General features: G+C 40.1%; 1 protein-coding gene across 2 annotated transcripts in view; it reads right to left on the bottom strand.

The window, feature by feature from the left end:
- Positions 1-15038, bottom strand: part of SATB2 (SATB homeobox 2) — a 345958-nt gene that overhangs the window by 148258 nt on the left and 182662 nt on the right. For both annotated transcript variants that reach the window (XM_029606039.1, XM_029606040.1), the window contains exon 7: positions 12840-13306. In XM_029606039.1, the coding sequence (XP_029461899.1) occupies positions 12840-13306 (467 nt within the window). The remainder of the gene's footprint in view (positions 1-12839; positions 13307-15038) is intronic.

Raw genomic sequence — 15038 nt, 5'->3', positions numbered from 1 at the left:
CAACAATACACATACAGACTTTGCTGCTATTTGGGCTATTTGGAAATCAACCTCAATAAGTCCAGAAAACAGTTTTGAATGTTATCAAAATATACTAGAAAACGCAGTTTTAAGGTAAATTCAAATCAAAATGTTTCAATCTTAAATTTGGGCAAAGTTAACATATAAAAAATAGGGGTCTATTATCTAACACAGGTGTGTAACCCCTGTCTGGGTTCACTAGAAAGGTGCCAGTCAGTAAAATGTGAAATCTTACTGTACAGGGGAGTTTCAGGGAATGTTCAGGAGATGTGAGCTACAGGAGGGATGTTTCTTCCTCCAAAGGGGGAAGGATTTGTGAATTGTAAGAAGATTCTTGCGAGAGTAAGATGTCTGGTGTGGCACTCCCAGAGAGAATCCCCACTGTCCTGCCCGTCCTTGGGGCTGCGCTGGTCTGCTTCAGAGATCTGTTAAATCTCTCTGGCACGTTGTATAGATCATCTGGATGAATCTGTCCCTTAGTACGGGAGACAATAAGCCTTGTTCTGGAGAAGTCTGCTGCCAGTTGGAGGAAATAGAAAGGGAAGAGGGGAGAGGTTTCCCTGTCTGTCTAGCTCCTGTTTTTGTGAGTTGGACTATTTGCTAATTTTTCCTCTCTCCTATGCATTTGTATTTCTGGACTTTAAAATAAATTGTTTTCTCTGTTTTGGAACACAATCTGAGTGTGGACAGTTGTTTGTGAGCGAGACTCCCCTTGGGCCCCATAGCATCATGATTTTTTTCAAGAATATCATAATGTTTGGTGTTTTAATTTTTGTTATAAGTATTTGATATCATGTACATAAGAACGTAAGACTTGCCATACTGGGTCAGATCAAAAGTCCATCAAGCCCAGTATCCTGTAACTAGTTTATAATGATTATATATATTTATTTTGTAAGCTGCAATGAACAAATATATTTTGGAATCTCTGGAATACAAGAGCAGTAAATAAACTCCCCAATAAAAGGAATCCTGTCCCGGGGCTGCAGACATGCTTTTTCCACTCCTGCAATCACCGAAGGTGACTCCCGGCAAAGGAGGGTTTACACGTGCTAAGACGTTTGCATTAACATGGAGATTGTGCCATTAACACATACAAAAATGTTAATGTACAGTGCAAAAATATGCTCAGTGACTTGTTTAAATGTAATGTGGAACGCATTAACCCACACAACTGTGTTAATGTGGTCATTAACATAAAACCTTTAACTACAACTCAGGAGGTGTAGTTATAGGTACAGAGGTAGATATTCAAAGCAAACTTAGGGCCCTAATTACTAAGGGGTAGATTTTTTTAAAAAGCGCGTTCACGTACTTTTGTTCGCGCACCAGGCGCACCAGGCGCAAACAAAAGTACGCTGGATTTTATAAGTAGCTGAGCGTATCTTCTAAAATCCTGGATCGGCGCGTGCAAGGCTGCCGATTTTGGGCAGCCGGCGCGCACTGAGCCGCGCAGCCTGTCTCCGTTCCCTCCGAGGCCACTCCAAAATCGGAGCGGCCTCGGAGGGAACTCTCTTTCACCCTCCCCTCACCATCCCCTCCCTTCCCCTACCTAACCCACCCCCCCGGCCCTATCTAAACCCCCCCCCCTACCTTTATCCACGGATTTATGCCTCCCGGAGGGAGATGTAAATCCACGTGCGCCAGCGGGCTGCTGGCGCACCGAACCTCGACCCGGGGGCGGTTCCGGAGGGCGCGGCCACGCTCCCGGAACGCCCCGGCCCAAAACCACACCCCCCCCGGGCCCGCCCCCGAAACACCGCATCCTGCCCCCAAAACGTCGCGTCGTTCGGCCCTGCCCCCGACACGCCCCCTTCGAAAAACCCCGGGACCTACGCGCATCCCGGGGCTCTGCGCGCGCCGGCGGCCTATGGAAAATTGGCGTGCCGGCACGCAAGGCCCTGCTCGCGTATATCCGGGCGGATTTATGTGAGCAGGGCTTTTAAAATCCGCCCGTAAGCATTTTTCCCATAGGCACAAAATGGGAGAAAACGTATAGTAAATAGACCCCTTAATCAATTAACCATGTCCTGATATTCAGATACAGCTAACCAGTTAAGGGTAAATATCCGGTTACATCTAACATACAAAACTTGTACAGTTAGATTTAGGATAGCCATTTGTTTGGATGGTGCCGTCCGCATGTACGCCCCTTTGTGATCCCTAACAAGGAGTGTATCCCTGCAGTAGGGTTATAGAGGAATGTACCAGCTTTCCACGGTGCTCCCCAATGGAGGTTGTTGCAGTGGCCCACTCCAGATTCAGATCAGTGAGCGATCCCTAGTGGTTAGTGTGGACATTTTAATTAGAGGCTGAGAGAGTAGAAGGCTTTTACCTTCTGTTCCACTGCATACAAGCTGCAGGCCCAAAGCTTTGGCAAAGAGCCTAGGCCTTGGGAGAAAGACTTGCTAACAGTTTCACTTTTAATGGCTGGCAAGTTATTTCTCTCTTCTTGTAACTTTTGTTTTTTTGGAGAGAAATGATGTTGCATCCTTCCTTTCAGGAGAGAAGGTGATAATTATTGCAAATCCCATTTCAAGGGGAGAGAGAGTGGAGGGAGAGGGAGAGAGCCTATGGGGTAGCACCCATATTAGTTATCTATTTATATCACTAAAAGATGGTCATCTAGTAACTCGAGGTAAGGTTTTGGTGGTGGTCTAGGATTTGGGGGGCCAGTTTTACATGCAGAGTCAGATGTACGAACAGCACAGTACACATCAGTGAAGATTTAATGTGCTTTGGAGTGAGGAAAGGTACCCAAAGATGAGATATCTACAGCGTACTCTCACCCTAGTTTGATAGCATCTCTCCCTCTCAAAACACGATAAAGTTTATGCGCGTTGCGGTAAAATACTTCTGCAAAGGGCTAAAACAGCATGCGCTGCGGTAACTCAAAAATTATCCTCATGACGCCCCCCCCCTCCTTTATTTATTTATTTTTTTGTCGCGAGTACTATTCATTCGAACTTTAGAGAAAATGATTAATCTAGGCCTTACGTAGCCGACTATGGGCCTCATTTTCCAAGTAAAGGGTTATTGCGGTCCATGATAGTTCCAGACAGCCTGTTGGAGGGAGAGAGAGAGAGAGAGAGAGAGAGAGAGAGAGAGAGAGAGAGAGAGAGAGAGAGAGAGAGAGAGAGAGAGAGAGAGAGACTTACTATAGTGCCTATGCCCTAGACAGGTATTTTAACCCCTATGGGAGGGCCACCTACTAACTCGGGGTGGGGATTAGGTATGAGCGTCGGGGGTTGGGGGCCACTTTCGTATTCCACATGAGACCTACGGAAAGAACAGTGGTCTCTAGTGAAGATTTGCTGGCCGTCGGAGTGAGGAAACTCACTCCAAGAAGAGATTTGGGCTACATTCTCTCCACCTAGCTTGTTGTTGCCCAGGTAGAGTGTCCATCAAGCTAGGTGGAGAGAACATTGCCTAAATCTCTTCTTGGAGTGAGTTTCCTCACTCTGACGGCCAGCAAATCTTCACTAGAGACCACTGTTCTTTCCGTAGGTCTCATGTGGAATGCGAAAGTGGCCCCCAACCCCCGACGCTCATACCTAATCCCCACCCCGAGTTAGTAGGTGGCCCTCCCATAGGGGTTAAAATACCTGTCTAGGGCATAGGCACTATGGTAAGTCTCTCTCTCTCTCTCTCTCTCTCTCTCTCTCTCTCTCTCTCTCTCTCTCTCTCTCTCTCTCTCTCTCTCTCTCTCTCTCTCTCTCTCTCTCTCTCTCTCTCTCTCTCTCTCTCTCTCTCTCTCTCTCTCTCTCTCTGAAACAGGCTGTCTGGAACTATCATGGCCCGTGATGAACAACTGGCAAATATTGTGCACTGTGATGAAACACCCAAAGAATCATCGCACACTGGGAAAACATTGCAAATGGTGAAAACATTGTGTGCAGCGATGTTTCCCCACTGCATGAAAGAAGCCTCATTTGCATTGGTAATGCCCCCTACTGCGTTACCAATGTGATATTGGAAAATGAGGCCCTATGTCTGAATATTGATCTTAAGGAGTTTTATTTTAGTGACTGAAGGTTTCTTAGAGTTTTCTGGAACCTTTACAGTCACACTTGTATCCCTCAGCCAGAAAGACTCAACTGCCCATTTAGCATATCTTGAAAGGAGGAGTGGATATCCATCCAGTACCATACTGAGGTAGACAACTGAATGAGAAGAGCTTCAAATCTTGTGCTTATCCAGCAGAGACAGAGGAGAGGCCAACTTGGTACAGAAAGGGGAGAGGAGAAGAAAAAAAAAAAATTCAAGCAATGGATCCCAAATATGGAAAAGGAATCCTTACAGGTTTAGAAGACTATTGCTTAATTTTGTTCTTTTACTTTGATGGTTTTATTTTATGTTGTCTGTTTTGATATGATTTTATGTGTATATTATGATACCAGAATTGTGGTATATAAGACTGTTTAAATAAACATTCAATAAATGGCATCCAAGGCCTGGCCTATAGGTCCAGGAGGGATCAGAGGGGACCCTAGGGAAATATTTAAGGGGCCATAAACACAAATTTGAGATTATTTTATTTCTGTAAAGTGGTTGCGACAAGAAGAAATTGTACACAATGCCAAATAAATAATTATCATTGAACAAGCCAAGCAGTACAGTTTATGCTGGAACACCATCCAGGAGTCCTGAGTATTGGCACTTAGAAGATAAAAGAACACCTAACTCCTTGGGTCTTGGAGATTTATCCTTCCTCCAAATGGAGAACCTGCATAAGGATGAACTGAGAAAAAGACAAGGGATAGCCTGGGGCAGAGTTACACACAAATTTAACCAGTTAATGCTGAATATTGAGCTAACTTCTTAGGTTTATTTATTTATTTATTTTATTTAACAGCTTTTAATATACCGGTGTTCGTGCAAGCACATCACGCCGGTTTACAATAAACTTGAGAAAGGAGGAAATTACAAAAAACAGGGAGTGGGGGATGGAGCAGGAGCGACAAAGGGTTTGTTTTTTTTAAGCCAGAGGGCTTACAATCCCCAGAGGATTGTAAGCCCTCTGGGGATAGGGAAATACCTACAGTACCTGAGTGTAAACAGATTTGATATCTCAGATCGAATGTAGGTATATAAAAAAATATAAATATAAAAATCTACCCTCACCTGACTCTATTTTTCTCTGACTAAAATTGTGCGGAGAGGGATTTTGTGCAGAGATTTTAGCCAGATGGGGAACAGAACCAGAAAAGAATTTTTAACAATTTAGATTTACAGTATGTGATTAACAGTCAATTCTAACTTCATAAATGTTTGGAATACTAACTCCTTTGTGTTAAAAGATTTAAACGTGTGCAGATGCTAAATGTGAGAGATAATGCCCATTAGTGAGGTATTGCAGTGCTTTAATACAATATTTAGTAAAGAGTGAAAAGCCTTTAGTGAACAATGTATTAATTATGTTGCAAGAACGAATGTTAAACAAGCCCATTACCATGGGTGTTGTAACACATTTTAGTATATAGGCCCCCAAGTTTTTGCCTCTTAAAATGCCTCACACATAAGTGAGAAATACTGTGCATTTTTGGAATGCATGTTTATGGTTTGGTGAGCATCTCTCGCATAATTTTAGATATAAATGCTTTACCTCTTGAAATAAAGTCTTCTCAGTACTGCAGAAAGTTTCCAAAACCTGTCCTAATGATCCCACAGCCAGTCAGGGATTTTGGATGCTCTTTTTAGACCAGGGAGGTGATATATAACATTTTAAATACATAAAACCGATGTGATATGTCAGATTGAATGTCGGTATATAAAAAATAAATAAATAAAATGTCTACAATGAATACACATAAGACAAGTTTGCATATAGTGGGTCTTCAATGTCTGAAAATTTAATCTCATGCGAATGTATTGTGGATATTCTGAAAATCCGACCTGGCTGTCGGGACACCGGGACAGGCCTGTTTATAGGAGAGCTGACATCTCAATTACAAAATCATGGGAATTGGCTTTGTTTAGACTGGGTTTCCGTGGAACAGATTATGATTGCGAAGACAGGCAGAGGTGCTACACGGATTTAAACACGTTTTTAGAAAGAAAAGCCTCACACATTTCAAATCCTACCCTTACAATTTCCTCATGAGCTCCAAGCTGGGTTTGCTAAGACTGAACATAGAAACATAGAAAGGTTGCTTTTTATGGTAGACATGGAGTAATAAAAACATGCTCCAAATTTTACTTAGCTCATCCATAAATTGTAACTGACAAGATGGCGACGCCAAAGAAAAACATCACTACTGAGCACTCTCACAAAAGAAAAAGATGGAGTGGGAAATAAACCCTCGGATATCCAGGGGTAATAGGAATAAGACATTATACAGTCTCTTTTGCATTTTTATGGGTGGAAGAAGTTGCTTGTTTGTACAGAAGGCCCCTTAGCTTCATGAGATTTGGTTGGGAAACTATTTGCCTCTTTAAGATGAGCCATTCTATACATATGCAGTTTTCATCTCAGTCACCACAGAGGTCCACCATATCTAGGTTCTATTCCTATAGGAGATGCTGATAAAGCCAGTCAAGAAATATTCAACGCTTCATTTATTTTTTTATTTTATTTACAAAGTTGGAACATATTGCCCCAAATGAAGGTTTACACGACAATTTTCAAAGCCATTTATGCAGGGAACTAGCGATTTATCTGCGCAAAACGAGTGTCTTAAAGTTGCTTCCCTCAATCTGGGTAAATGGACACTTGGTGATCCACAATGCACAGACTCCATTTCTCTTGGAAAACTGCAACAAAGCCAGAGGGTTAAAAAAAAAAAGTACCATCAGACTTTGCCTCAAAACAGACAGTCTGAAAATTACTGGGCTCCATATTCAGAGTCAGCAAGTGGGGAAGTTACCCGGATAACTTAAATCAGATATCTGGTTATAAAGATATCCAGATAACTTTAGGACTGCCTTTCTCCTTGATCAGATTTACCCACATAACTTCAGCCGAACAGCACTGAATATTAGTGCTGGTCCCAGCTAAAGTTTTACGGAAACGCCTCTAGCCCCGCCTCTTTTTATGTGGGTAAATGTCCCTGGATAAAATTTACCCCGTCAGTGGGTAGATAATTTAAATCCCAAAGATTTTATCTTCCTAACTCCCAAATCTTTTGAAAATAAAACCTCTAGCATTATCGTCATCATTTGTATAGCACATAGCAGATGTACAAAACACTATTCAGTCACACTGAGGCCCTGATTTTAAAAAGCATTTACACACTTAAAATTGGGTTTTACATGTGTAAATGCACTTTACCCATGTGAGTGGGCTTTTGAAAATTGCTACAATATATGCCATTGAATTTGCATAGGATATTCACATCTAAGTGCACTTAACTCAGGTAAATGGCTTTTTTAAATTACTACACGAGTATGTTACATTTACAATTGTAACTCCTTTTAAAATTACCCTTATAATGTACAGTCCCTACTCCTTGGAGCATTCAATCTAGATAAACAGACAAGACACATAACAGAAACTTTGAGTTACGAGAGCAAGGCTATGACTGAGAAAGTTTAAAGAAGGTGGTCCAAGGTGGGGGTTAAACTGAGGCTTACCAAATGTGATGCTGAGGCTGTAAATATTTAAAAGAGAATACTGGTTATGTGTGTTATTACTGATCAGCTTATTCTTATTTATTGTAAATAAGTATAGACTATCTGCCCCAGTCTGCTTACAAAATATGTAAATTCTAAGCTCTTGCTCCAAGTACATTGAAGAACTGACACCTAGGACAGAACTGGATTACAAATGGGGTTTTTAATTACTCCTCCAATTGAGAGAAACATTTGCCAAACAGTAGGACATAACTAAACCAAATGGACTGCAGGTGGGACTGAGGGAGAGAAAGTAATTGAGTAATACAATAAGGAATCAACAGTTGACGTAACTAGTGAATTAGACAAAAATGCAAACTTTGCCCCACTATCATCTATAGAAGAAATGCAGAATATAATGGGTAGATGAGAGTAGGGTAGGGAGGTAACAATTTGGGTTTCAAAGGGGATTTTTAAACGCATGCTGTACTTAAGAAAGCCGGGCCTTACATTACAATGCAAATGTGGATGTTAGGAGACACTGGTATACTTGTACAAGTCAACATCTCTGCAGCATTTGATAGTGTGTCATGATATTCTGGTTTCTCGGCTTCAAGAGGCTAGAATAGAGGGGCAGGTACTCAACTGGCTTAAGTCTTTTCTTTTGGGACGAGAAGAACAACAGGTACAAATGGGAAATAATTGGTCCTCTTGGCGAACTTTGAAGTGGGGGTGCCTCAAGGCTTGTTTCTTTCATTTTGCTATTTAATCTGTATCTGGCCCATTAGGTGCATTTTTTGAAAACTCTTGGGATATTTTTTGTTATCTATTCAGATATATTTACCTAGTGATAGACCAAGGATAGTACCCATATTGCCTTTTCAAGAATGTTTGGCACATATTAAATCAAGGCTATGGAAGAATGGTCTTGTTCTTAAAGTTCATAAGACCAAAGTGTTGTGTATTAGTCAAGGGAGGCCTAACTGAGTTGTTAACTCTATTCCCTGTGAGAGTGAAATTCTGCCATTGCAGTCTGAGGTTCATAGTCTTAGAGTTATTATAGATTCAACATTAACCCTGATCCCTCATGTCCGTCATCTAAAATATGTTTTTCTAAACTGAAAATGTTGAAACCTTGGCAATCATTACCTATTACATTGTTTAGAACTGTGCTGCAATCTCTCGTTTTGGGTCATAAAGACTATTGTTCTAGTTTGTTATTAGGTTTACCAGATACATTGATAAAGGTCTTACAATTGTTGCAAAATGCTGCTGCCCGCATTTTATGTGGGGGTGAGTCATTTTGAACATATAAGTCCTTCTCTCCAATGGCTATGTTGGCTTCCTATAAAAATTTTGTATCAAATTTAGGTTGGTAGTTGTAATTCATAATTTGATTTTCTCCAAGGAATCATGTTCATTAAAATTTAAACTTAATTGGTATGCCCCGTAAGAGCTTTACATTCTGCAGGATCAAATTTATTGAAGATTCCTTCAATAAAGGGTTAGAAACGCATGCAAACTTAGGGCAGAGCTTTTTTGATGGCAGCTCCATCATTATGGAATTATATTCCAGAGCAGATGTGGTGCAAGACAGATAGATGTGCATTTAGTAAACAGTTAAAGACCTTACTGTTTAGAGAAGCCTATGGATAACAGTTGAAAAAGATGAATATGTTTTACACTGAATGGAAAATTTTATTTTATGTTAACATACATAGGCTTCTAACATACATTATTTGTATTCCGTGCTGGACAGATTTGCAAACTAGAAGCAGCGGAATATAAATTATTAAACAAACAAACAAATAAATAAATGTGACTGCAGCATCCAAACTTCCCTTCCTCCCCTCAAAATTGCCTCTACAGATATAACAGGCATCTCAGAGACCCGGTAGGAAAAGAACAGCCAATGGGAAACTGATGTGAGGGTTGAAAATATATCAAAATGACAAAGCATATTGAACTGGTGGTGGGTAGCACTATATATTAAGGATGGCACAAAGTCAAGGAGAATAAAAGCTCTGCAGGAAACAAACTACATTCTAAAATCTCTATGGACAGAAATGCTTGGCTAGAAACAGTATAGCAGTAGGGGTATACTATTGTCCACCTGATCAGGATGCTGAAATAGTCTGTGAAAAACTAACAAATTAGGGAACACAAATAATAGGAGATTTCAATTAATGCAATACTGATTCAGTAAATGTCTCAGAATGTATCAGGGAAGTAAAGTTTCTATATGCCATAAATAACTGTTTCACAAAGCAACTAGTCCTGGAACCAACAAGAGGTGGAACTATTTTAAATTTAGTCCTCAATGAAATGAAGGACCTAGTGCAAGGAGTAAGAGCGATAGGGATGCTTGGCAACAGTGATCATAATGTAATCAAATTTGACATAGTCACTGAAGGGAGAATAATAAAAGTATTCCATTGGTATTTAACTTTAAAAAAGAAAGACTAAGAAGAAATAAGAAATTAGAGGGAAACAAAGGAGCAATTGTGAGAGTTTAGATTGCATTAGGCATATAAATTGTTTAAAAATACCATCTTGGAAGATAATTTTTAATTTGTAGAATTCAATTTAACAAAAGAAGACCAAATAACCAGCATGACTAAATGGTGCTATAAAGAGCTATTAAAGCCAAAAGGGCATTCTTTAAAAAAATAAAAAGCAGATCCCAATGAGAAAAATAAGAGAGCATAAACACCAGCAAATTAGATTTACAATATTAATAAGGCTGACTAAAAGAGAATTTGAGAAGAAACTTTCCAAGGAGGCAAAAACTAATAGGAAACTCTTTTTCAACTATATCAAAAGCAAGAAGCCTGTGATGGAGACAGCTGTACCATTAGATGATCAGGAGATAAAAAGGGCACTCAGGAAGGATAAGACTAAAACAGAAAAACTAAATTAATTCTTTCCTTCAGTCTTCACTACAGAGGATGTTGGCGAGATACCCACTGTGGAACTATTCCTTAAGGTGATATAATTCAAAGGAACTCAAACAAATCACTGTGAACCTGAAAGAACTGCTAGAACAAATTGACAAACTAAATAGTAGGAAATCACCAGACCTGATGGTGTTCACCCTAGAGGAAGTAAATAAACTATGAAATTACAGCAGATCACCCATCACCGTCAGAACTATGGTTGAAAAGTCTCTGTGTGTGTGTGTGGGGGGGGGGGGGTAGATGTCTCCTCAGAGCATCAAATGTGGGAAGGGAAACTAAATACCCAAGCAAAAAGCAGCTGTAATATCAATGTCACCAGCCCACAAATGTCTTTCAGGACATTTGTGCTACCATATACCAGAAAAAGGATACCTGCAGACCAAATTGGTCTGTGAGCCATAGTTTGACCATCCCTGGATTAACTAGTCTGTAATTGCCCACTTTCTCCCTGTTATGTATTGGGATAACATCCATTCTCATCCAGTCCTTCAAAACCTCCTCTGTTTTCCAGGGCATTGAATACAGCCACAAGGGAAGTGCCAACTACACATTCTTGAGAATATTCAGTATCCACCTTCATTTCAGTACCTCAGGTACCTACTCCTCCTCTGTAATTTTGTTTCTAATCATTTCATATTTATCAATGCCATTTCCCTCCTTAGATTCATTGCCTTCCACTTTTTTTTTTGTAAATATAGACAAAAAGAACATATTTAAGATTTCTCCCTTTGGTCTGTCCACTTCACAAATCCCACTTTCTCCCCTTAACGTATCTATTCCCACTTTGCTTTTTCGCCTCTCCCTTGTATAATAAAAAGTATTTACAAACAGTGGAAGAAATGTAATGTGGGCAATTGCAAAGAGAAACACGTGGAGAAAAATGATCCCGAGCATAGGCAGAGAATGCTGGGTTCCACGATAGAGGTTACTGCTCAGAAAAGGATGTTAGAGTCACTGTGGACAATACAAAGAAATCCTCAGCTCAGTGCACAGCAAACAGGATGCCTGGAATTATATGGAAAGGAATAGAAAACAAAACCAATTCTCAAGTTCCCCGCGGGGCTGGCAGTCCCGGACTGCAAGCTCATTTTCCAAGGAAAGCTCCTTGTGGAGGTTCCCTTTGAAAATTCAGCTGGCGCGCACGACACAGGTAGAAAGGTAACCGCGTATTTTGCACCTGCATGGGAGAAGGTGTAAAGTACATGTTGGAAAACAGCTGCAGCGATTTGAAAATTCAATCTCCATGCATACTTTGACTCCCCAGATCTGTCCCCACTCTTTTTTTTTTAATTACCGGTAATCAAAATGAATTAATTAATCAAAATGAATTTTTACTCAGTTACAGGGGTTTACCTACATAAAAAGCTTGGATTACTGCCCCAGTAATGCATCTGTAGGGAATCACGGTGTAATCATAACTTGAGCATTGTGCTCAGCTCTAGACTCCCCAAATCAGAAAAGATACAGCAGAATTTAAAAAGGTACAAAGAAGGGAAACAAAAATGACAAAGGGGATGCAGCAGTTCCCTTACGAAGAAAGGCTAAACAGGTTAGGAATCTTCATCGTGGAGAAGAGGGGATTATGACAGAGGTTTTTAAAATCATCAGCGATGTGGAACAGGTTAATAGGGAATGATTATTTGTCCTTCCAAATATTACCAGAACTATAAAATTAACTGGTAGCAGATTTAAAAAACAAAATGTCAGAAAATATTTTTTTCACTCCATGCATAATTAAGCTGTGAAATTTTTTTAAAAAAGGATGTGGTCAAGACTAGTGTACTAGTTGGCTTGAACAAGTTTCTGGTGGACAGGTACTTTCACAATTATTAATGTGATAAACATGGGGATTGCCACTTCTTGCTTCTGGGAGGGATCAACATAGAACAGATGCCTACCTAATAAATCTGCCAGGTACTTCCAAGTAACTCATGTGGCTACCGTCGGAGATAGGGTGCTGGGATCGATGGACTATTGGTCTGACCCAGCATGGTAAGTCATACGTTCTTACAGTCATGTTTCCCCAAAGTTTAAATAACTCTGAATGAATGAAGTATTACAATCTAACAATATCATATACGATATGGGGGAGGGCGCAATTTTGACTACATTAGGAATGTTTATGGCAGCAGCTCTTAGCACCTGACCTAGCTGACTCGCAAGAGTTGTATCACTGACAAAGAATGACAGTAGCCCAGGAATGTCCTTATCCTCAAACATCTTCTCTTAATCTGAAATGTAAGGACCTGAACCACCCTTAGAATTTCTCCCCTGATTCTTACAGATATAGAAAAAATAGAATGGTTTTACCTGGGTGCGGTTGAATGCTACTCTTGCAAAGACAGCTTGGGATACACTGGCTCTTTTCAGTTCATCCCTGACTTGCTGGTAGATATCTGGGGAGACTTCCACTGATGAATTTGTCGGCTCCACTGGCTTGACGGCTCTGGGGATGGGTGGATGGTTCAAGAACTGTTGATTGATAGCCTGAGGGTGCTGGTGAGCCAAGAGTCGGCTTACAGCAATCTGCTGATTGATCAGATGGGCCATGGCTATCTGTTGCCTTACCAGCTGAGGATTGAGTTGAGGAGATAAGAGACCAGGGTTCATGATTGGCTGCAATGCTGGCACTTGGCTTCTGATTGGAGGACTGTGGTGCAGCTGGCCATGAGCAGACTGTTCATTAGTTTTTCCAAGGGCTGCCAGTTGATTGATATTTGGTAAGTGTGATGGACGTTGACCCAGAACACAATAGTCGGTAAGGTTTTCTCTTTCCACTATTAAAAGATAAAATTAATTTCATTACTATTAATACAATTGCAAAACGAATGAAGGAAAAACAACAGCCCATCTTAAATAACCTTCCTGTGCAATTAAAACGGCAGTTCAGTAGGGCCAAAAACATTGTGGAGAGCAGGAAAAAAAGTATTTTGGAAAGAGTGCCTCAGACAATCTTGAATGGGAAGATTAGATTCATATTTCTCCCTCCAAAGCAATTCTTTCACTTTTCCATCAGCCACCCCACTCTTTTATGAAAGAGTCACTTGGAAAGCCGATGATACCTTTGAATAGAGAGGAAGGTGTGTGTGAGGGGGAGGGCGATATAGCAGCAAAGAGCCCTAGAACAGTCACATTTTGGGACGGCATATTTTCTAACATTTTAAAGCATTTTTCTTACAAAACTGGTATATGTGTCTTCTTGCAGCAGCCAAATGTAACACTGCCCAAAAGTGATTCATACTTAAATTGTGCATCTAGAGCAGCTGGAATTGTCTGAAGTCAAGCCTAGACACTAGGCACCTGGATGGTGCTTTCACTTACTGCATTCATTAGGGTTTAGTAGCATTTGTTCAGAGTAGTCTCAAACTTCTAAATCACATACACATGAAGTTGCATTTCAATAAAATGGTATGATTAGCAGAAAGCACATTTGTGGGCTTTGTGAAGAGTGCCCTATACTACAAACACAAATCAAACCATGCACAACATACAGACGGTACATTAATTATTATTATTATTATTATTATTGTATGGAAGTTCAAGGAAATCAGCAATTTATGTTTTTATATAAAAAAACAAATATACTGACACTGTGAACCATTCAGTACAATGAATGTTCACTCCTCTTTCATCCCGAGCTCTAGCTATATGGAATCTGAAGTATTTGTACAATATAAAATGTATAAAGAGGTTTGTGTCGATTAAAATTATGAAATGTCTTGCCTAATGAGTAATGTTTTTGCTATGGGAGTTAAGACATGTTTCAAATCAAATAGTGTACTAAATTTATGATCAAAGGACTGATCACCTTTTCAAGGTTAACATGCACTCTGTGTATTTTCAGGCACTATTAACTAATTAATGGAGTGAAAGGTAACTGGCATCGTTAAAGCTATAAAATGCACAATGTAAAGAGATATGAAGTAAACATCTAAGAAAGTAAGCTGATGATGGTGAAGCCCATTGGGTGTTGGTATTCACATGTGTTCTAGTGCACAGAAGTTTTAATCGGGTAGAAGGCAGCCGAAGAGCTTCAGGGCAAAACAGGCAGACTGAACTAGGACCGGTATTATCCTCATTGCATTTTTGGATTGGTATCTAAAGAAAAGCAGAACTACAAGTCCCTACCCAAAGTGGAATAAAACCAGGTCTGATTCCGCCTGTCCCTTTTAATATGGAGCTACATGGTCCCCCTAACAAGGCAAAAAGCATGAAAGGAGTTTACAATTACAAAAGGCAATGACCTTTTATTATGAAAAATTGAGATGCAGGGTAGGATACAACTTATCATCTACACTTTGTCTTGTAGGGTCTCTAGTATTTAAACAAGGTGTACACTTAGGGTGAAAAGCTCTGCTTTTCAATGAAAGTATATGTACAAAATTAAAATGCAATCATACTGTTATTGTTTCCTCTTGGAAAAAAAACAAAACAATTCTATATATTTAGTTTTGCCTTGTCTAAAAGAAAGATCAAAACACGCTTTACAATCCTATGGAACGAATGACC

This window comes from Rhinatrema bivittatum, chromosome 6, assembly GCF_901001135.1.
Source record: "Rhinatrema bivittatum chromosome 6, aRhiBiv1.1, whole genome shotgun sequence".
Lineage (NCBI taxonomy): Eukaryota > Metazoa > Chordata > Amphibia > Gymnophiona > Rhinatrematidae > Rhinatrema > Rhinatrema bivittatum.
This window is presented reverse-complemented; position numbering and strand designations above follow the sequence as displayed.